We start from the raw sequence: 23,511 nt of genomic DNA, 5'->3' as shown, positions 1-23,511 counted from the left end.
TATGTACTGTAAAATAAAGTGTTACTGCAATATCCACAACAACACTATGCATTATTATTCTCACTAGGACATCAAGCATTCAGGGTATGAAATGGGGAATCCCCACAGTCTGTATTAGCAATGTACAGGACTAGAAGTATTACGTAACCTTACCTACTCTTACACCTACACACAGGACAGTGACATGCCGAGTACTGGTTTCACTCATACTAGTTTCTATTCTATTTAAGAGTGCAATAAAGGGAAGTACTTTGATTATCTCAAACAATCGTAGGTGTACATTTCCTGAAAAATGAAACAATGTTCAGAATCCAGAGCATTGAATGATTTGATGTTTAGTTACTAGAACATACCGAGAAACTGAGATCTCTATAATCTCTATAATCTGTCGTTTCTTAAAAGGAATCTTAAAAACCTTTGATCTAAATGCTTGTCACAACTGTTTACATGCTTTTTTCAATAAGAGGTCTACATTTGGGCCACTGACAACTAAGCATGAAAAGGAAAAATCCTTTTAAAATCTAGCTCTAAATAGATGTGCCAAATTGTACTCTTTGAATTCATGTTGGTTTTCAAAAACGTTTATACAAATGCTAATGACTAAATTTGAGGTTGTCCACCCAAAAATGTTGTCATAATTTCCCCACCCTGGTGATGAACTTGGGATTTTCTTGCATCAGTGGACAATAAAGGAAATATTTTGAAGAATAACAGTTTCGGTTCCCATTGACTTTAATTGTATGGACAAAAAAAACAAAAGAAAAACAAATCAAAACAAAACAGAAAAACACAAAACAAGCTGCATCAACGGGAACTGAAATGTTCCCAATGTTCTTTATTGAACCTGCATGTAATATTACCATAACTACGTTTTTATTTTACTTACGTTGTTCACTTATATGCATTATCTGTGATTCACCCACTACCTGCTAATAAAACCCTCTATCTGCGTTGTCTGTGACATTAATATGATCACAAATCAAATTATAATCCAGAATTATTTGCAGAATTATTATTTACTCCATGCTGAGGAGCCTTTTACCCCATGTGTGGGGTAAAAGGCCCCCACTAACCCCCTTATACATTTATAAGATTTATAAACAAAATTATCCACTTTTATGATTTATTTTCACACAAAATATGTTGCTTTATCAATGTTCAATACAATCATATAGATTTTTCCTGCAAACATACAACTGGTGAGTAGTGAAAAGCAAATTTTTTTCTTAAGGTGTGTCTTTAGCCTCATTGTACCCTACCCAAAAGAAGCACACCCTTCCTTCATTGCTCTGCCCCCAATTGCTATGCATCTAACCACAGGCAACCAGCTGACAGCTCAAGCAATTACAGATGAATCAGCTGTGATCCAACAACTATAATAGAATACAACAGCTTATCTTGGGTCTGTGAATCATATCAAAAACTAGCGTTAGTCATGTATCAAGCAGAAATAATGCAATCTCGGCACACATTTTCAGGCCTTCCAGCTCGCTATCATTTCTCCAGCACTGGAAAGCTTTTCCAATATTAACATGGGTCCAAGCTCTTGCTTGATCTTTAGAGAGAGAGAGAGAAAGAAAGAGAACAGACATCTAGCAAATGTTCGAAAAATGTAGTATGTTTAGATTTAAATTTTCAGCAGTGTTTCTCAGAAATTGCTTACAACATCTTTAAGTGTTGTTCAAAGCTGTCAGTGCTCAAACGTGCCAAAACTAGCCTCATTTATTAACATCAACAGCTGGAGGATGGAAGATGCCATGATCGGTGCTGTGTTTGTTGTGTGTTGTGGGTTTTGTGATAACGGACATGGAATAGGGCAGGGCAGGGGTGTCCGTGACTACGGATTTACATAGTCGAATCAGATTTGAATCAGATTGCCTATATTCGACTGGGGTAGTGCGCACAAACTCTTTCCACGATCACTTTGAAAGGCTTGCATGCTCAACTGTGCACGTGATGGAGGTGGATGCGGAAAATGAAGTAAGGCCTATACCCGGGCCTTAACACAACTTTTTATTTTCTCTCACACACAACACAGAGAAACAACTTTCTAATAAAGCGAGTCTAATAATGTCTGCCTGTCAAGTGATAGACAAAACTGACAATGACTTTTTATCTTTTTTAAACTGAAATGAAAGGTAATGTGGATAAACATTCACAGCCATGATGTACAGAGCAGCACACAATGATATAGAAGAAAATGAATAAAAACATTTTGGATTAATAAACCTAAAAATATCAAATAACTGCAGAAAGGCCACACTGCAGATAGATGTGCATTTCACATGTCGACAAATCAAATTAAATCAGCTAAATTGCCTGTGCGAGCAAGTAATATTTTAATTATATACTGTTATTGCAATGCTCTGCCAATTGAGCTATGCGAAACCTGAAATATGATGCAGATAAAAGGAAACAATGCATTAAAATGAAAGTGTCCTGTTCTTGATAGGGGCGCAACTTTAGCAAACACTCCTATGGGTGTGTTTCATGAATTAAAATGAAAGTGCCCTGTTGTCAATAGGGGCACAACTTTAGTAAACGCTCCTATGGGTCGTATTTCAGGGAAGTGACAAACGACCTATATGGTCGTATTGGTTGGAGAACATGTTGCTTTTGTAACTGGTAGTGAGCTGTTACTGAATCCTGTAGCAGGACAGTCATTAACAAAAAGCCACATTTGTGTGGCGGTGTCCGGGTTTTACACTGGATAAATTAATAAAGTGGAGTAGTGACCTGGCAAGTATCTTTATTCACCAACTTGCAACACCTTACTAAAACACATATGTGGGAGATGCAGAATGGATAGAAAAATAAATAAGAAAAACTAAAATAAAAATAAAAGAGGACTTGGATAAGCCCATTAATAGCATGTTTGAGTCATGCTCTTAACAAACTATATTTTATTTCCTCTTTCCATATTGTGAATAATAAATGTGTATAATTTTAATTTACTTGTTACACAATGGAGCCGTAATAATTATTTGACGTAGCCTACTTTTACACTCAGAATTATTCCTTGGCATCTTCACATTCTAAAAACTGTATTTATTTTAAATTGTTTGCGTGCTGGAGGTAGGCTATTACGTCATGTGCAGTGTGATGTTAACATTTAAGCTAACTGGTGAGAAAAAAATGGCACTATCAAAGAGTCCAAAGAGGAAAATTGACAGCGAAAATAGGGTATACAAAGAAGAATGGAAAGACAACTATGCATTCATCCTCCCTAGTTTTGTGAATGCAAAGCCGGTGTGTCTATATGCAACAAAGTTGTCGCTGTTTTCAAAGAATATAACGCAGTGTCTACACCGGACGTAAGCGGCGCGATACGACACCTCAAATGAGAATAGGACCCTAATCAGTAATATTGTCTACACTGGATGTGGCGCAGTGTGACGTGAGTCATGTGACGCAACACATTCCAGACAGTAAACGTTGCTTTGCAACGGTCAGTTTGCTTTTAGCTGTTAGATGGCACCACAAGACGAAGATCTATTTCAGAACCAGTCACTATCAAAATAATCTGGCTGTGGGCATGGGCCATATATTATTGCCGGTGGGCCACCTATTGCCAACCACTGGAACATAGACCCATATGTTACACAATTGAAAGAGCAACAAGTAAGGCTAAGAGATTAAATCTTCTATGACTAACAACTTTCAGTGTTACAAATCATTGAGGCTGATAAAAGAAAACAACCCCGCAGACAACAGGTACATGCTGTTATCGCTGTTTTCTATGTTTGTGGAGAAAGTGTACATTAACACTGCTTTTTAAAAATACTGGATGTTATATGCATTTGGCCAATCAACGTACACTTACATGACTGGTAGTTCCTATAGTGCTGGGTTAAACCCTACTCTGAACTGAAGTAGGAGCTAATTTAGTTCCCCCAAAAGACGTTTTTAGAGCTATAATCGTTTCCAAGTTCCTGCAATGCAAACAAGCCAAAAAGCGGGTAGTTCCACCAATACTGCATAAGAACTATGAAAAGGTTTCTTGGGTACAAAAGCCCCTTATAAGAATAAAAGACAGAAAGCTTTCAGATTTCATAAAAAAAATATCTTAATTTGTGTTCTGAAGATGAACAAAAGTCTTACGGGTGTGGAATGACACAAGGGGGAGTAATTAATGACAGAATTTTCACTTTTGGGTGAACTAACCCTTTAAGCAACCATTCATGGCATATGGTAGCAAATATCAAAGTGTCTGCAAAAGCAGTCCAGAAAGAGTGTAAACTACAGCAGTATGAGATTGCATCACACCCTATAGTGTTGAGTCATGTGCTTGAAATCATTCACATACCATTCCACACTAGAAAGGGAGTGTCACTTTTACACTTCACAACTCTATAATTACTCAGTTCACTGTGTCAAGGCAACATAAACCTTTATCAAACAGAAAAGACTGTAGATTGTGTAGGTATGTAAATTGTCCCAGGAGTAAATCTTTAAAAACATTGCTAACTAAAATAAAACCACCAAAGATTTCACTTTACAACATTAGTAAGCCTTCAATTTACAGTGCAAAAAAAAAAAAAAAAAAAAAAAACTCAAGAGGAAATAAATGTGTTTGGACACAGGAATACGGTACATGCTTTAAACATCAGTAGGCCTTTCAGAAATGTAACTTTGTAATGTCCTAATGAATTGTTTATTAAAATAATCTCTACTCTTTTTATGACCCTAATTGGTATGTATTTAACCAAGTATTCACTTGAACTTCAAGTATTTACTTGAACTTGAACTGAACAAAAATTCAGAAAGGGAGACTGTTCACTTCCAAACTAATTAGCTTTAAGGTATAGTGACTGCAGTGAATTCATGTGTTCAGAGTTCAACAAACTTGAATCAAAACTTGTGTGGAAAGAATTTCTTGATCGTGCGGATTCTTATTGAAATGAGTGCATTTTGCCATACAAAGGATCATTCTAAGCGAATATGAGCTACTAGATCCCTTCAGGAAGGACCCTTCTATGATGCTACGTGCCATCGCCACTTCAAGGAAGTAATTTTGCCTTTTGTGATCATGATATCCTGAGTGTGCGGGCACATCCTCACATTTAATTTTGAATATTAAGGTCTTTTATATGACAGGCTACCTTAAAATGTGTCTATATATCTATTTTCAGGTTTCTTAAAAGTTTGTTTGCAAAGGGACAGTGATAAAAATTGTAATTAGGATCTCATCTTGCAATCTCATCCTGGTCCCAGCACAGGAGATTTAGGAAAGCTGGAGACCTAGGTAGAGCTGAAGACCACCACAGTAGAGCGGAAGACGACACTAGCGAAGCCGGCAAAACAGGGTACCCCAACAGAGCAGAAGATAGACACCTCTGCCTCAGGGGGAGATGCAGTGGATGGCCGAGTGGATGACAAGGTAGTGTATCCCAGACACACAAAATGGCAGTAGCCATCAGGAGCACTGATGCAAAGGGGAAGGACCTCCTGGGCCACTAAAGTAGTGTAAGGAACCCCCCCATCGGCCCCAAAACGGAGTCCGACGGCGTTGGGCGAAGGTTAACGCGTGTATGCCTTTTCAGCGTCTCTGAATGTTCACTTAATTTCACTCGTTTAATCTGACTCCAATTTCAAATGATTCTTATTCTAAGGGTTGTGTCTCCAATTAGAAATTAATCATTTGTTATGTATTAATTTAGATATTCGATTATTCTGATTACCTTATATCTTCAATTATTTCGTTCACTGCAGTCCCGGTATCGCTTTAGAAGAGTCACTTTGGCCAACTTGCTCTTCCCGGACACAAACTCGTCAGTCTGACCTTAAACATTGGATGCAGGGTAAATATCTACCTTTAAGTCGGTCGCGCTCTGCTTACTCGTAACAAAAAGCATAGTTTTGATATATTTACGAAAACTGCAACTTATTTAAGGCAGTGATTGTCAGAAATCGAAATGGACTTAATTGACGTGCCCCATGCTCCATCTATTAAACCTTTCGTATGAACAATCCTGAACACAGATTTGAGGTAATACCTTCGCTTTGATCTACTAGAAATAATGTATTAAGAATAATACAGAATCGACCAAATATAACATTTTATTTGTCAAGTAAAAATATATCATGCCAATTACATTACAATTTAGACAATTAGAAGCCAATTCAGAAATGTCCTCAGACATTCACCCATCTCTGTGGGGGCCTGCAGAAGATCCCCCATGACTGCTTTGCTCTTTACCTTTTATACCAGAACCAGAACAAAAGGATCGTAAATGTTTATTACACCAACACCTGTTTTGGGGGAGAGGAGAAGAGACACCACCCAAAAAGAGGACAGAATTTTCCTTAATTTTCCATCTTCTTCATAATTCTAGTGACTGCTGTGAAATTGAGACCATTTTACCAACCGCACTGAGACCTTTAGAATGATACCAAAAATTAAAGGGAAAAACAATATATATACAAGTTACATTATACATAAAATATAAACTTTCAGTGACTTGAGGCAGGGGGAAGGAGAGTTTGTGTGTGTGTGTGTGTGTGTGTGTGGTGGGGGGAGGCATTGTCCTTTTGGAGTTAGGGCAAGGCGTTGGCCCCTTGCTATTTCTCTAAGATCTTCTTCTCTAGGCGAGTTTTATTGCTTTATTGCAGGATGCTTGATCTCAGTTTTCGTTTAGCAGGAAAATCAAGCATACAGTAGACCTCCGGGTTAGGGACCACTGAGCTAGAGAGTGCTGAGACTACTGGACTTTAAACCATTGGGCAAGGGAGCACTGGGATTTGAGAAGATTTCCAGTGCTAGAGTGGCGAGATTTTGCTCCTCTTCCACCACCACTGTGAAGGGAGATCCTCTCTGTAGAGTCCTCTCCACAAACTCACAAAAGGTCCCCCGAAGACTAATGAAGATGAAGAAGAGTACAAAAATCCAACAAGGTTTATTTAGAAGACTCAAAGATTATCCAAAAGCGTAACATGTGTCACAAACACAAACAATACCAGACAACTCAAGAGTGCAAAGGCAGGAACTTATAGGATTTGTCCACTTTTAAATACACTTTTCCTGATAAATTTACTCACCCCCATGTCATCCAAGATATCCATGTCTTTCTTCCGTCAGTCGAAAAGAAATGAAGGTTTTTGAGGAAAACATTCCAGGATTATTCTCCTTACAGTGGATTCCAATGGCTACCAACAGATTGAAGGTCCAAACTGCAGTTTCAGTGCAGCTTCAAGGCTTTAAATGATACCAGATGAGTAATAAGGGTCTTATCTAGCGAAACGATTGGTCATTTTCGAAAAAAATACAACCGTTTATGCTTTATAAACAAAATATCGCCTTGAACATATTTTCCGCTTCCGCATTCTTCATAACGCTTACGCTGAATGTTCTACGCCTTCCCTGTTCTATTTACGGAACGAACGTGGCGCCAGTTTCATTTTTTACCGTAAGTAGAATAGGGAAGGCGTAGGACATTCAGCGTAAGCGTTATGAAGAATGCGAAACGTTCAAGGCGATATTTTGTTTATAAAGCATAAACGGTTGTGTTGTTTTTGAAAATGACCGATCGATTCGCTAGATAAGACCCTTATTACTCATCTGGTTTAAAGCCCTTGAAGCTGCACTGAAACTGACATTTGGACCTTCAACCTGTTGGTAGCCATTGAAATCCACTATAAGGAGAATAATCCTGAAATGTTTTCCTCAAAAACCTTCATTTCTTTTCGACTGACGAAAGAAAGACATGGATATCTTGGATGACACACTAAAAAGAAATTAAATCAGTGGGTGTGTAACTCAAGGAAATGAGGGTGTTGCAAACTGCTGCCATATGCCTGTAGTAAAGTCAGTTGTTCTGTAAAGAGGGTATCCAGGGAAACAGGAGGAAACAAGGGAACCAGGGGAACAAAATCTAGGATATAAAGAAAACAAGGGACCAGTTAATTTTTGCGTCATTGACTGAAGTTTTTGGTTTGTTGTAACTTGTAACTGTAATTTCCACCCCATCTCAGTTGTTGGCAAGCGCACACACAATTGCAAAAATGTCATGGCAGCGTGAAAAGTTCATTCAGCCCTATCCCAAATGGCACACTTCTATGCACTTTTGGTCTTGTGAACTTACAATGGCTGCCACCGACGCATGTCACATAACCTGATTTTGCTGAGTTCAACATGTTCCTGGGTCAACATTTTTGTTGGTCCTGGGACAGCATTCAAATCAATCAATCAGATTTGAGGGACAAGTTTACAGATTTTGTCAAGTTTAGGCTTAAAATCATGAATTGGTGCTTCTACATCAGTGTTATTCATCTATAATTTCCCTCTGATTTTTGGGATAACTTATGGGTAGGGTTAGGAATAGGGTTAAGACTAAATTTTCAGACTGGAATGTTGTTCCAGGATCAACAAAATATGTTGACCCAGGAACGCATCTAACTCAGCAAAATCAGGACGTGTGCGCATGTCCGTTAAGTCCACGAGACTGTAGGTTGTCCCATTTGTCAACTTTAGGCTTCAGAAGGGTGCTCCCGCAGCAGACATCTTCCCAACAGTCAAAGTGGTGTTACATTACTGTCATTTCATGATTAAAAATGAAAATGTAAACGAAAACAAAAACAAAAGCTATTAAATGTCTTATCAGTAAAATATGATAATTAAAATGATGGGTAATAATAGATTATGATGGAATTTTTACGACTGTCTGTCAATGAGAAAGTCTAACATGACCACTGCTAGGGACACAATCAAGGGCAACCAATAAGAAATGAAACTACAAAAGGACTAAAAAAATAAATAAAAAAAATACAGAAATGAAACAAAGTTTATGACAAAATTTATGACACAAATGTTTTGTTGTTGTTGTTGTTTTTGTTTTTAAATCATGTTAAAATAGTATCAAATATGTTCCAGAAGGCTTTTGAGGAATGTTTATTTCTTCACCTGTCATTTATCATTTTAAAAACAATGCATTGATTTGCATTATATGATCCCCAGGAACTGAAATGACAGATCTTAAATGTCATCTTGTAAGCCATATTAGATATAGTGACAAGTGATATCTATGTATTTTATGTAAGTAGTCTGTTATTCTTGCTTTAAAAATCTCATGATTTACAATACAAGTTATGAGAATCTGACTAAATTGCATATATTTGATCATTTTGGGCCCAGTTTTTTTTTTTTTCTTTTCTTTTTTTCCTTTTAAGTATTTGGTCTAAGGGTTCAATAAATTGGGTTACACTTTATTTTACAGTGCCGTAGTTACATTGTCATTACTCAAATAAGTACTGAGTACTATTAATTAACTACATGTGCTTAATATAGAGTTACAGTTAGGGTTAGGTTTTGGTTTAGGGCTAGTTACTTGTAATTATGCATATTTTTTACATAGTAACGTGTAACTATGGCACTGTAAAATAAAATGTTACCATAAATTGTTCCATTTAAAAATACATCGTATTATACACACACACACACACACACACACATATATATATATATATATATATATATATATATATATATATATATATATATATATATATATATATATATATATATATATGCAGGTGCAACTCAATAAATTAGAAAAAGTTTATCTTTCTGTAATTTAATTCAAAAAGTAAAACTTAAATATATTCTAGATTTATTAGACATAAAGTGAAATATTACCAGACTTTTTTGTTTTCATTTTGATGATTACAGCTTGCTGCTCATCAAAAAAAAAAAAAAAAAAGTATCTCAAATTATTAGAATATTTAATTTCAAGTTCTATTAAATTACCATTCTCAGGGTATAATACATAAGTTCCACAATTTGAGTTGAATTTCTGAAATAAATAAACTTTTCCACGACATTCTAATTTATTGAGGTGCACCTGTAAATATATATATATATATACAGTGGCATGAAAAAGTATGTGACCCCCTTGCAGAATCTGTGAAAATGAGAATTATTTTAATAAAATAAGAGGGATAATAAAAAATGCATGTTATTTTTTGTTTAGTACTGTCCCGAGTAAGATATTTTACATAAAAGATGTTTGCATTTAGTTCACAAGACAAAACAATAGCTGAATTTATTAAAATAACCCCATTCATAAGTATGTGAACCATTGATTCTCAATACTGTGTGTGGTTACCTGATGATCTACGACTGTTTTTTTGTTTTTTGTTTTGTTTAAGTTGTTTTTTGTTTTGTGATAGTTGTTCATGAGTCATTTGTTTGTCCTGAGCAGTTAAACTGAGCTCTGTTGTTCAGAAAATTCCTCCAGCTCCTGCAGATTCATCAGTTTTCAAGTATTTTTGCATATTTGAACCCTTTCCAGCAGTGACTGTAGGATTTCCCTTATTTTATTAAAATAATTCTCATTTTCACAGATTCTGCAAGGGGTTCACATACTTTTTCATGCCACTGTATATATATATATATATATATATATATATATATATATATATATATATATATATATATATGTGTGTGTGTGTGTGTGTGTGTGTGTGTGTGTGTGTGTGTGTGTGTGTAAAATAGATTTTTCTGACTATTATTAGATATGTCATGCTTACAATATGCAATTTTTCTAAAAACATTATGCAAAAATTTTCTAATGTAAATGTATCATTAGAAATGTTTACTTATCACTTGACTGGTCCTCAGTGCCAACAGGACTATTTGCTAAGTAGCTTTAGTCTCTTATCAGTCAAAGCATTTTAATGTTTCTGTCTGGAATTATGACTAATCTACTCTGGTATGCTTTTACAGTAAAGATGAAACATTTGACTCTAATGTGTACTATATAACCATTTTCCGATATCAATCAGATGCCTGAAATATAATTGTTTAATATAAATTAAATATCTAGCAAATGGTTGTTTTTAAGTGACTATCTGGCATCTCTGAAAGGCAGTAGAAAACAGTATATTAAAATAGTGTAAAATTTCAGACAAAATATTAAGAATTTTCTGAAACAGTCACAGCCTTTATGTAATAGTATTTATTGATGCTTTATGGCCAGAGAAATAATGCAATTTTGAACATGTATTCATGTACATAAAAGATCTTTCATGCAAATCATTATGAAGGTGATATTGTGATTTCAGGAAACTGCTAGCCCTTTAAATCCAAAGTTATAACCTACTAATTCCAATGACAGCGCCCATATAAGGATATTGATCATTCTCTTCATTCTGTAATATTACTGAAATTGTAACCCTTGCATTAACAGCCCAAATCCTCAACTATCAAACATAAATAGCATAAAAAGCATGAAATAAGGTTACAATGGTATAAATATTATAACATCCAATACGTTTGTGCACATAAAGCTTTGACATCACTGGGAAGTTTCATTTTTTGGACCACTTCAATCAAACTAAAAACAAAATACTTTATTACAATTTCTCCTCAGTTGTAATGCTTTAAAATGCATTTTGACATGTTCCATGTTGTTCTTGAAAAACTACCCTAGAATGAAAGAATTTAAGTACTATAGTATATTTCAAAGTACACTGGTACTGACATGTGACACTGTCACGGTACCACATTATTTTTTCCTTCTGTACATGGCTCTGTTATTGATTATATCTCAAATATATCTGACATCCAAATGATTCTGCTGACCTAACAGAAGAATTGGTTTAGATGACAAGGTAATCACAGACAAATGAATATGATGCATCATGGCAGCCCTTTCAACATTTATGCAAAGGAGAAATGTCTTTTTTTTCCTTTTCTCCAAATTCTCATGTGGAAAAATGAGGATACACCACAAAGGCTGTTTTTTGTTCCAATTTTTCTCCAACATCAATGAGGGACAGACTGTTGGTCCACACCTTGAGTTTATCCCCAAATTCAAGAGGAAAAATACCTTCAGAGAACAGACTTTTCCTCCAATATGGGGACGTAAAGTTCACTGTTTCCAGGTAGGTGAGCAGAGGTAGATATCCAACATAACTGTCAGTATACCGATGAATATCATGCTGCAGAATTAAGGTATCATTGCGTTTTTCGACTCCTCTGTACGTGATCTGCAAAGAAACTTTGTACGTTCCGCCACGAAGGACCATCAGAGATTCACCGTCTTTATCTAAGGTGAAGTATCCGGTATTGTCTGGATCTCTTGCATGCTTCCATGGCACATGTTTTGCTTCTCTAAAAGCATCAGGGTTAACTAGAGAGAAGGGAAATGTGTGATTACATTTAGCCAAAAATGTTATAAGAATCTTTGAGAATAAAAATTGCATATGATATGCTATTGTCAAAAATTACTGGATTAATCATTTTTGAATAAATCTCTTGAATGAATGGTTCAATCACAAATATAACAGTCACTTTTCGCCTCCTACTAAATCATAAAACTGATCATTTTTATATGAAGCATATAAAATTACTCTATGATCACTACTGTAGACATCTGTGTTTATATCCGAACTACACATTTTTATTCTAAGACCAATAATTTGAATTATTGTAACACAGAAATAATGATTTGAATGTTCCGCTGTGATCGTACTTGTCAAAGTTTTAATAGGCATAGCTGAATCGTTGTCATGTAGGAATAAGATCATGTAGGTGTTTGAATCAAGGTCACAATCTTTTTAATGATTAATCATGCAGCTCTAATTAATATTTAATTGTAAACAAATTTAAATAGATGCTTTCTATTTGAAGTGGACAAAATTACAGCAGGTAGGCTTAAGTTAACTGATTAAAGGTACAACTCTTGGTTACAGTTCGTCTTTTCATAATGGCAAATTGTGTTTTGTATTTACTTCCACATATGCATTACTTCTTACCTGTCAGACGAGTGACTGAGATTGTTTGTGTCTGGGTCCTTTCTTCACTTCCCTGATGCTGCATTCCTATTTAGATGAAAAATGTGAGAACATGAATTTTCATACCAAGAAGTCAGAAATGCATCATGGTACCACAATGTAACAAACACTCGATGTTTACAATAACATTCAGCTTTAGTAATGAACTCACCATATTTAGCTGCTTCCTTAGTTCCATTTTCCTGTGAAAAGAGAGCAAATGTAAACAGTTTAATACACACAAATTCATTGAATGAGTCCTAAATGAATCAGTATATTGATTATCTCAGGTATAACTGTACATTTACATTTCAATCACTATTAAGTAAGCAAATAATGAGCAGCATATTTTTAGTTACCCTAGTAACTATGTGTCATTACATCTTTATTAGATAGTACTTATATTTAGTTGTTATTAGTCATACATCCTTATTTTGCCATTGGATTTATTTTGGTATCAGCTATTCACTTTTTACAATTATGCATTCTCTTTACTACTGTCACTTGTCCTTACTAGTAATAAGATATTAGTACTTACTAACTATCCCAATAGTAATACTTACTTATTTATTTATTTATTTATTTATTTATTTATTTTCAGACTCAGGCTATGTGAATTACAATAGTTGGCTACACTAGTAAGCATTCAGTTAATACTAAACTTTATTAATCTTAGAAAACACAAGTTGAACAAGAAGTTATTTCAAGGAAAAAAATCAGTTACTCTGTATAATGAAAAGGCAATAAAATATGTAGCTTTAATCTGGATAGATAAATATTTATCTATATCACTATTGGATACTTGCGGGTTATTAAAACAATAAAGAGTACAAGTTCATTCTTGTTGCAGTCGATATTAAAACGGTTATAGCCTACTGCAGTATGTTACCGTGTACATATTTGAATATTAGATATGAAATCTAAATCTGATATCTTTTGCAAAGGTGTGTTCAGGACAGCAAATAATGACCTTCACAGGTTCACACGACTGTTTTACGTTGGCTTTGAATGTATTTGCGTCTTACCTTGCACGTCGACGGGTATGAGTGATATATGATCGTAAACAGGCAGCAGGTGACGCAGATTAGCACGCAGATGGACTGGATGAAGCATAGCTGTCGCCGCAGTGAGCGGTACTGTGTCTTCAGACGGCTCACGGGCTCGGGTTCCATTAAAACCAAGTAGTCTTTACCGGCGATCTCTTCTTTTCCCATCTCCATAATGGATAGTTTAAAAAGCACCGCTTCATTCCCTCGGACTCCACTATATATGCTATTTCTCCCACGTGTTTTCTTCAACGCCCAAAAACAAACAGCCTACTCGTGAAGTTTCGGCACCTTGAAAACATGAGGCTCTCGGTCCAGTCAATCCAGTGTCGCTTCCTGCTTTGCTCATGCAAGACCTGTACTTGACTCACAGCCAAATTCTTTACGCCTGAGCAAATAAACAAACAAGCCTACATGACATGTCGTCATTACTGGTGTTGCGTGTTCAAAGCGTTACAGTAAATGTTGGGGTAAGACAGGATACAGGCTAAGAATCACTTATTTATTTTATTGTATCAGCACTTTTTTATTATTATTAATATTATAAACCATTATGTTTCTGTGTAATCCATGAGAGCCCTCGGTTTCCTTTTAAAAACTTAGAAATGTGTTTAAAATCGGCATTATACTTTCATGAGAACCGGTTATAAACACATTGCATGACTTATAAAAATATTGCATTGGGGTTTCACAAGTTTGTGTGCCCATATATGCTAATCCTGGTGTAGCCTACATGGTAAACATTTTTTGCTTGCTGTCCACTATGGAGAAGCTCTGAGAGTTGTTGTCAAACTCAGATTTGTGTCCCAAATTTGCAAAGTAAAATCTGGACAGCAAGCAGGATTGAAATGCTTATTGCTATCTGAGTAAAACTGGCATGTGTAATTGGCACTGCAGCGGCAGTATCTATTCCCCGAAGGAGCTGTCTTTGAACTGGGTGTTTGGCGTTGAGGTTGTTTCCTGCCACCAGAGTTGGGTGTAACGCGTTACAAAGTAACGCGCCAATGTATTAATTACTTTTCCTGATAACGCAGTAACGCATTACATTTTAAATTTATGTAATTTGATTACGTTACGTGCATTACAAGAAAAAACATATTAGGTAAAGTGCATTTCTAAAAGAAATCACGTTTGGCGCGGATGCGTCATTATGAATCACTGGAGAACGCATGGAGGAGGATGCCCGCTCCCAAGATGAGAGAGGTCCAACCTTGCCTAAACAAGCTAGATTGGATGTTTGTTCAGGATCGGGTGGGAAGGTAACTTTTGAACAATACTGTTTTCAAATGTTATTATAAATGTTTTCAGCATTTTTTTCCTGTCTTTAATGCAGTTACATACAAACATACACAGTTAAAGGTGCCCTAGAATTAAAAATTGAATTTATATTGGCATGGTTAAATAACAAGAGTTCAGTACATGGAAAAGACATACAGTGAGTCTCAAACTCCATTGTTTCCTCCTTCTTATATAAATCTCATTTGTTTAAAAGACCTCCGGAAAACAGGCGAATCTCAACATAACACCGACTGTTACGTAACAGTCGGGGTGTACGCCCCCAATATTTGCATATGCCAGCCCATGACTGAGGCATAACACAAGGGCAGTTAGTATTACACAAGGGCAGAACGTCTGGATGTGCACTGCTGAATAATCAGACTAGGTAATAGGGCTGGACGATTAATCGAAAAGTAATCGAAACCGAAATTCAGAACCTCTAACCGACGTAATTTTCCCATGTCGGTTATTTCGGTTTTTTAATCCTGTTAATATTTCCCCCTTAAAAACATAACTGGTGTGTAGCAGTGATCCGCCCCGTCCAGCAGTGGCATAAAAGCAAAACACGGAGGTAATGCCGGTTCAACACATAGTGATGGCGCGCGAGCGGTGAGCCTTGCGTCTTGCGTCTTCATAAACTTTGTCATTGTATTTGTTTTATGGTTTGGACATTCAAGCGATTAGACGATCGGATTTTATTATATTGAGCTACCGCGCTCGCAGTCTATGATATATACAAACATCTATGCCGCGCTCGCGCAGCTGCATGTGGCACGAACACATACAAACAGCTGCGCAAAACGTGAAGATCGCGCGCACACAGAGGAACGCAGAAACTTGTTGTCAGCGCTGTCCTGTGATTTATCACTAAAATAGCTTAGAAACTCAAAAGTTATAGCATCTATTTTTTCTACTTTTGAAGGAACTATTTACAACCCACAGCTTCACAATTAATAGAGAGACGCAATCACTAATTGCACTAATTCACACACGCAATCACTACTGGTACTGTGCTAATTTATCTTTATCTGATTTACAACGAGCAAAAACCTGTAAGAAATGTTACAAACCATAGATAAAATAACTGCTGATAGTGAGCTATGATGTCAGATCACTCTTTCAATAGGAAAAAAAATATCCCACCTTAATAGTCAATCATAGGCTATTTACAGTGCAAACCTTGTCAGTGAACTATGAGGGGAAAAAAAAAAATCAGAAATAAAATAATCGTTCATTAATCGTAATCGAGGTAAAATGTTCAATTAATCGAGGTTTTGATTTTAGGCCATAATCGTCCAGCCCTACTAGGTAAGCAAGCAAGGAAAACAGCGAAAAATGGCAGATGGAGCAATATAATGCATATCCATGATAACATGATATTTTTAGTGATATTTGTAAACTGTCTTTCTAAATGTTTCGTTAGCATGTTGCTAATGTACTGTTATTGTGGTTAAAGTTACCATCATTTCTTACTGTATTCACGGAGACAAGAGCTGTCATTATTTTCGTTATTAAACACTTGCAGTCTGTATAATGCATAAACACAACATCATTCTTTATAAATCTCTCGAACGGTGTGTAATGTTAGCCAGTTAGCCACAGAGCATAGCCTCAAACTCATTCAATATCAAATGTAAACACCCAAATAAATACAATACTCACACAATCCGACGCATGCATTCAGTATGCATGACGAACACTTTGTAAAGATCCATTTTGAGGGTTATATTAGCTGTGTAAACTTTGTTTATGCTGTGATAGAGTCGAGAGCTCGGGAGGGGGCGGAGAGCGCGCGATTTAAAGGGGCCGCAACCTGAAATCGGCTCGTTTGTAATTATGCCCCAAAATAGGCAGTTAAAAAAATTAATCTAAAAAAAATCTATGGGGTATTTTGAGCTGAAACTTCACAGACACATTCAGGGGACACCTTAGACTTATATTACATCTTTTAAAAAAAAGTTCTAGGGCACCTTTAAGCTGCTACACACAGCAAGGAATGTTTAAGCAGTGTCTGAAACTGCTCACTCGTTCACTGATTCACTAATCCCTATGTAGTGTATGTCATTTGAGTGCACTATAAAGAGTGAACGAAATGAAGTGAGTGAATTTGGATGTATAACTGTGCGTCGGAGAGCTGGAGCTGTCACAGAAACGGATCAACACGTGATAAAACTACTTTTATCCTACATGTTACTTTATAAAATAATATTAATTACTTTATTTTGTAATCATACATACATGCGAGCTTTGTAGTTTCATCGATTGTAAAATTTTGTCATGCTTAATATGTTCATAATCATTAAATACTATAAAAATAAACACATTAACAAGTGTACAATATTTCATATATTTATTAGTTTTAATAAAATTATTTTTAGTTTGTTAGAATCTCACAGATGATGTGGTCGTTGAGAGCCCTCAGGTGACCGTTATGATTACATTAGAATGAATAAGCTACATATGATTAACAAATATTTTTAAGTCAAGTTGCTGTTTTCATACTTCTGTAATATTTTTCTGTATTAAATTACAGAAAGAACTATAAGTTTCAGTTTGTGGTGTATTTTTGTAGTTTTTATAGGTTTTCAAAGTAACTTGAATGTAAAGTAATCAGTAATCTGATTACTTTTTACATGCAGTAATCAGTAATGTAATCAAATTACAATTTTAATGTAGTAATTTGTAATTTGTAGTGGATTACCTTTTTTGAGTAACTTACCCAACACTGCCTGCTACTGCATCCATGACATGGAGCCTATAGGAATTATAACGTGAGTCTCGCCAATATCTCAGAAGGGGCAGGAGGTTAAGACCCAGAATAAGACCGAGGACCCCAAAGTGGGCCACGGCAGATAGGCCTAGCGGAAAAGTAAACCATAAAATAACACACATGGCATTCCCATTCCCTCCTAATAGTTCTTCTGTATTTTCTGTATATAGGCACATACTTTAATTTTGGCTAAAACACTTTTAGATATTCCCACTATTATTGCTCAGCTAAATGCAGCAACATTTGAAGGGATAGTTCACCCAAAAATGACAATTACCCCATGATTTAATCACCCTCAATCCATCCTAAGTGTATATGACTATCTTCTTTTACACAAACACAATCGAACACAATCGGGGGCGTGCTTCAAAATATCCACCATTAGCAGCCATCTGACCTAAACTGGGTTCTAATTGGTTCATTGTATTCTAAACTTAATTGGCAATCAGTTGTTGAAGCTATTAAGGTGTGCTAACCCAAAAAACTTTTACAAACCTGGGCTAAGTTTAAACCAGTAACCAGGCATCACAGCTGGCAAAGGGGCATGTCTGACTTTGACATGTAATGCCATTATTATGTAATCAAAATGAAAATTATTATTGCTGGACTTCAATGATAATGTCAAGTTACTTTAATGTATTTGCACCAAAAAATGATAAGGATTTATGTTGATATCATCCAAAACCACACTTTGCCAGGAGTGTTTCCAAACTTTTGGAGGGCAGTGTATATATATATATATATATATATGACCCTGATGGTGAATGTGATTTCACCAAGTACAACATGTTGGAACAACATTCCAATCAACCTATCAGATTTGAGGGACAAGTTTACCTTTTATGTCAAGTTTAGGCTTACAACCTGGGTTAGGTGCTTTCACAACAGTGTTACTCAACTATCATTTCCTTCTGATTTTAGGGATAAGTTAGGATTAGGTTTAGGGGTTGAGAAAAGGTTACTAAATTTTCGGATAGGACATAATATGTTGATCCAGGAACATGTCTTACTTGGTAAAATCATGGTGACCATATCTGATTGTGTTTATCTGAAAGAAGATATTCATATAAACATGACTTGAGGGTGAGTAAAGCTTGGTATAATTTTCATTTTTGGGTGAACTATCCCTTTAATCATTTAGACTCTGGAAAAAAAAAAAAATATTGTTGGAACAGAAACAATGCACATTGCCAGGCATGTGAGTTTTATAGGTATGTAGAACGTGTTGAAACAGCTGACGAGAGAGTTCTGTCAAAGAGTGTTTATTTTAATGTCATAATCAGTTTGTTTGCATAAAGCTACATAACATTAAATTACTGTTTGTATAGTGCAGAAAAGAATTTAACCCATACCTGTGAAGAATTTGTGTGAGAGGTCATGACATTTAGCCCTCTTTTAATTGGAATGGCTTAGGGAAGTTTAGGAAATCAAAATGTCACATGTTTGCAAAGTTTTCATACTTTAAACACTTCCTAAAGGAGACAAAGCTTGGGTATTTTTTTTTTCCTTTTTTTTTTCGAGCAGCAGTTATATCTCAGTTGTTTTAATGTGGGTCACAGACCTGCCAACCTTGGACATTTTTTTGTGAGTATGCAGCGTAACAGGAAGGGACACAGGGTTGGGGGGGGCGGGGGTTATTGGGGAGGTCATATATTGTTTTTACATTTTTGAGAATACGATCTTCATAAATCTAGTTTTGACTAACGTTTTTTTTTTTTTTTCATTTGACCTAATTCAAAAATGTCACTACACCTGCTCAAAAGCGTTTTTTTTTTTAATTCATGATTAATATTGCATTGCATAATGTGTGTATATACAAACTGACAAGTAATGCTGACAAACTGAAAATATATTTTTTTGTTTGCAATTTCAAGTAGGCTATATTTACATATAGGCTACGACTAACCTGACAGTCAAGTCTTTTATACAGGTTTTGTAATGAAAACTAGTCTAAAATTAAGAAACCCTTAGAAAACAGTAAACATTGAGTTTACATGTGATTCATTTAAAATACTTAATTTTATTATTCCAAAATCCAAATATGATACTAAATCCCACAGAAAAAAAGGGTTTCTATTTGTAACGTGCTGTCTTTGAATTATAAACAAGACAAACATTCGCTGAATAAAGGTTAGCAAATACAAACATATTTAGTATAGAAAACAGTTGACAATGAATAGAAAGGACCAATAAGAGCAAAACGTATCGAGTATTCAAGAATATCAAGTAGAAGTTAGTCCGACATATAATGAATCTTAAAAACACGGATGGACAATTCAGAACGTCTCCTGACAGAAAAAAATAACACAAGCAAGAACAAATTTTAAATCAAGCACGGTAGTTTTCATTTTACAGTAATCTTCCCTCTCTGTGCGCGCGCGTTTGTTTATGAGAAAGAGCTCGCGCAGCACTGAGACAATTAACGGTAGGCTACTTTTAAATGCATACTAATGTGCTAGTTTTCATAATAATTTAGGTAGGCTATGTAACATAATTAGGTACTTTAGTTAGTATTACCACAATAACACAACACTATACGTTTCTTCAAATAAATAAACGCCTGTTTCTCCAGACTCACGCTTGTCAGTCAGTCACACATCACAGCATTTTCATAATCACTAAGCCATATAGCGATTTCAATTTTATTTAGATTTGTTGTTCAACATCACTTGAGCATTTTATACCCGTTTACCTCAAGGAGTTAAAAGTGTGTGGCTACTGTAGGCTACTGTCCTTGCTTGAGAATTCAGTCACTGAGACGGCCGGCGGGAGTGGAAGGAGGGAGATTGAGCGGGATTTTGAATGTCGATTTGCAGTCTCTTTTTATTGATAGGCCATACGCATTTGTCAGTCATCCCTTCTTGCTATTTGGGAAATGAACCCAGCTCTATGATTGGTCAAACTCTTTTTCTTTAGCTTTATTTGAGTACTACGTGTGCACAGAGCCAGGTTTTTAAGAGTGACTAATCGTACCAGTGACTTTGAGGTCAAAATGAGTACCCACTACGCAAAATGCGTACTTGTTGGCAGGTCTGGGTCCTCTAAGTGGAAGCATAAAATTTAAAAAAATGCCCTGCTTTGGGACAATTTTCCTCTTTTTCACAGTTAACCATAATCTCCTGGTTTAATCATTTGACAGTTTAGGCACGTGGCTGGTGCTTCTACTGAAACAATCAGGATATAAACTTTGCCCAGAACAATACCTATGGGTAATGCTCAGACCAGTCTTGCATGAAAGGAATTCAGCTTTTCAGCGCTGTTTCCCTCCTTTTTACAGTGCAATGTGTTTCGTTTCACTTTTGGGTAAAAAATATTCAAACATATGAGTGCATAAGGTACCTTTCATATAATTTTTGCTGCTAGGTCTGAAGGTTTAGTTAATAGTTTCTATTGAATACTTGTATGAACAGATCATAACCTCACACCACATTTAGCACAAAGTGTTCCAGCTATTCATTTCCGCTCTGATCATAGCGATAGCTTTAACTAAAATAAATAAATAAAATAAAATAAACATCATATTTATAGGTTTTTAAAGAGGTAGTGCAGACAGACACAATAAACTGTGGAGATATAATTCCTACCTCATTACTCATGGTTTAGTGGCTTGATTCAACATTCAAATGTTAAAGATTATCATTTAAAGACATGTTTTCCTGATGTGCATATTGATTGCACATTTTTCTTCAGTTAGTAAGTCTTTATAAATCTGTATTCACTCGAGTATTTCTTCATGCTAATTGTTTTATTTGTTTAATATGCACAGTGGGATCCGAAACTATGAGATCACAAGACTTGTTGCATTGTGGTCTTTGTACTAAAAGCTGCACAAATTTCATATGTTTATGTAAGCCCTGATGATCACGTAACCAGTGCGAACATGTCTGTACAGAGTTTGCATGCTCAGTATCACTAATTTACTTATTAGTGATCTAAAAAAAGGTGCTGAATCTATTCTTATGCATAGAGCATAACCATTCATTAGTTTAGTTTTAAATTACATTTTATCCATGCACTAGACACCACTGCGTAATGAGCAGTTATTTTTTTAGTTACCTAAAAAAGTAAACTAAGTGCGTTACTTGGTTACATTTTATGGAAAGTAATGTGTCATTCTACATTTGCGTTACTTTTCTCACCTGAGCTGGACTTGGTTGTTTGTTTTTAATAACAAAAAACTCTATTTTGGCAAATGTAAAGGCCCTTTCACCGGATGGATGGTGCATGTACAACAGGGTATGTGTGAGTGACTTGAGCACTTAAACACCCTTCCGCACTCTTCCGCACTCGGGCCCAAGAGAGTATACTTTGAAAGGCTCACAATCTCAACTATTCACGAGACGGAGTTGAATGCGAAAAATGAAGTATACACAGGCTTTAAAGGATTAGTTTTAAAATTACCCCAAGCTTTACTCACCCTCAAGCCATCCTAGGTGTATATGACTGTCTTCTTTCTGATGAACACAATCAGAGATATTTTAATAAATATTAGTGAATTATATGATTCATTAGTGAATCATTCTGTAATGAAAGCCTCCAACATCTGGTCTAAAATGTAATTTACTCAATATTAAATTTATGTTGAACGGTTGAATACAAGCAACACTTGCACTGGTGCTGTTGGCCTACATACAATACCATTTGGGGCCAGTGCCATTTTTGTTTTTTTGTTTTTTGTTTTTTTGAGAGAGAGAAATCTCTTATGCTAAATAACGCTGTATTTATTTGATCAAAAGCACAGTATAAACAGTAATAACTTGAAATATTACGTCAATATTAAGAAATGTCAATTGCTGAATGTTCAGCATCATTACTCCAGTCTTTAGTGTCACATCCTTCAGAAATCATTCTAATATGATGATTTGGTGCTCAAGAAACATTTCTTACTATTATCAATGTTGAAATTAGGTGTGCTGCTTAATATTTTTAGGATACTTTGATGAATAGGAACTTCAAAAGAACAGGATTTGAAATCTTTTGTAACTATGTCTTTTCTCTCATTTATGACCAATATTATGCGTCCTTGTTGAATAAAAGTATTGGGGGAAAAAACAAAAACAAACAAAAAAAACAATTATATGGTAGTATATCAGCATGATACAGCCGAACAATAGCACTGTTACATTCACCCCTTTCAGGAAACAATCCACACATTTGAAAGCAAACTCCAACTTTGATCATACTCATATCAACTCATATCAGTATCTATAAAGATTCCAGACAAATATAGGTCTGGCCATCAACCAACATCTCTCTGGTGAAAAGGGTTGGGTCACAAAAACTCTTAGCTGAGCTGCACAGAGCTACATTCTTGAGGAACAAAGGCTGTGTTGAATACAAAAACTTCCAATTGTCTATTTTTTCAGTTCATTGTAAATTCAGATGCCTTATGATTTGGATTTCAACAGTAAGCTTTTGGGAAAGTACAGTGAAACCTAACAAACACACAGCTGCAGGGTGATCAGGGTTATAACAATATTTAGTCAGCTAATTTGATTCGAAACATTTTTTTTTTTTTCTTGAAAAATTATGCACCTATAAAATATATTCAATTAAAGATAAAGATATCTTAAAAATTAAGATAACCAAGCATGTCTAAAGTTCTTCTGAATTGCAAAATGTCTAATTTCTGCAAAAATGATGACT

The 23,511-nt window shown here is 35.5% G+C and overlaps 1 protein-coding gene across 1 annotated transcript; it reads right to left on the bottom strand.

Annotated features, from left to right (window-relative positions):
- Positions 1 to 10,937: 10,937 nt before the first annotated feature.
- si:ch211-158d24.4 (uncharacterized protein LOC560966 homolog) lies at positions 10,938 to 14,203 on the bottom strand. Its single transcript, XM_048210860.1, has 4 exons — positions 13,797 to 14,203; positions 12,944 to 12,974; positions 12,754 to 12,819; positions 10,938 to 12,128 (listed from the first exon to the last, which is right to left on the bottom strand). The coding sequence occupies exons 1-4, from the start codon at positions 13,989 to 13,991 to the stop codon at positions 11,701 to 11,703; spliced, it is 720 nt and encodes a 239-aa protein (XP_048066817.1). The 5' UTR covers positions 13,992 to 14,203; the 3' UTR covers positions 10,938 to 11,700.
- Positions 14,204 to 23,511: the final 9,308 nt, after the last annotated feature.

This window comes from Megalobrama amblycephala, linkage group LG12 (genome assembly GCF_018812025.1).
Source record: "Megalobrama amblycephala isolate DHTTF-2021 linkage group LG12, ASM1881202v1, whole genome shotgun sequence".
NCBI classification, from domain to species: Eukaryota; Metazoa; Chordata; class Actinopteri; order Cypriniformes; family Xenocyprididae; genus Megalobrama; species Megalobrama amblycephala.
Note: the sequence above shows the minus strand (reverse complement) of the source record. Positions and strands in the feature narration are given on the sequence as shown.

Coding starts and splice junctions, on each gene's coding strand:
- si:ch211-158d24.4 (XM_048210860.1), bottom strand. CDS start 13,991: ATGGAGATGGGAAAAGAAGAGATCGCCGGTAAAGACTACTTGGTTTTA. Junction 12,820..12,943: donor TAAGGAAGCAGCTAAATATG/GTGAGTTCATTA, acceptor TCATCTAAATAG/GAATGCAGCATCAGGGAAGT. Junction 12,129..12,753: donor CTCAGTCACTCGTCTGACAG/GTAAGAAGTAAT, acceptor CCTTCTCTCTAG/TTAACCCTGATGCTTTTAGA.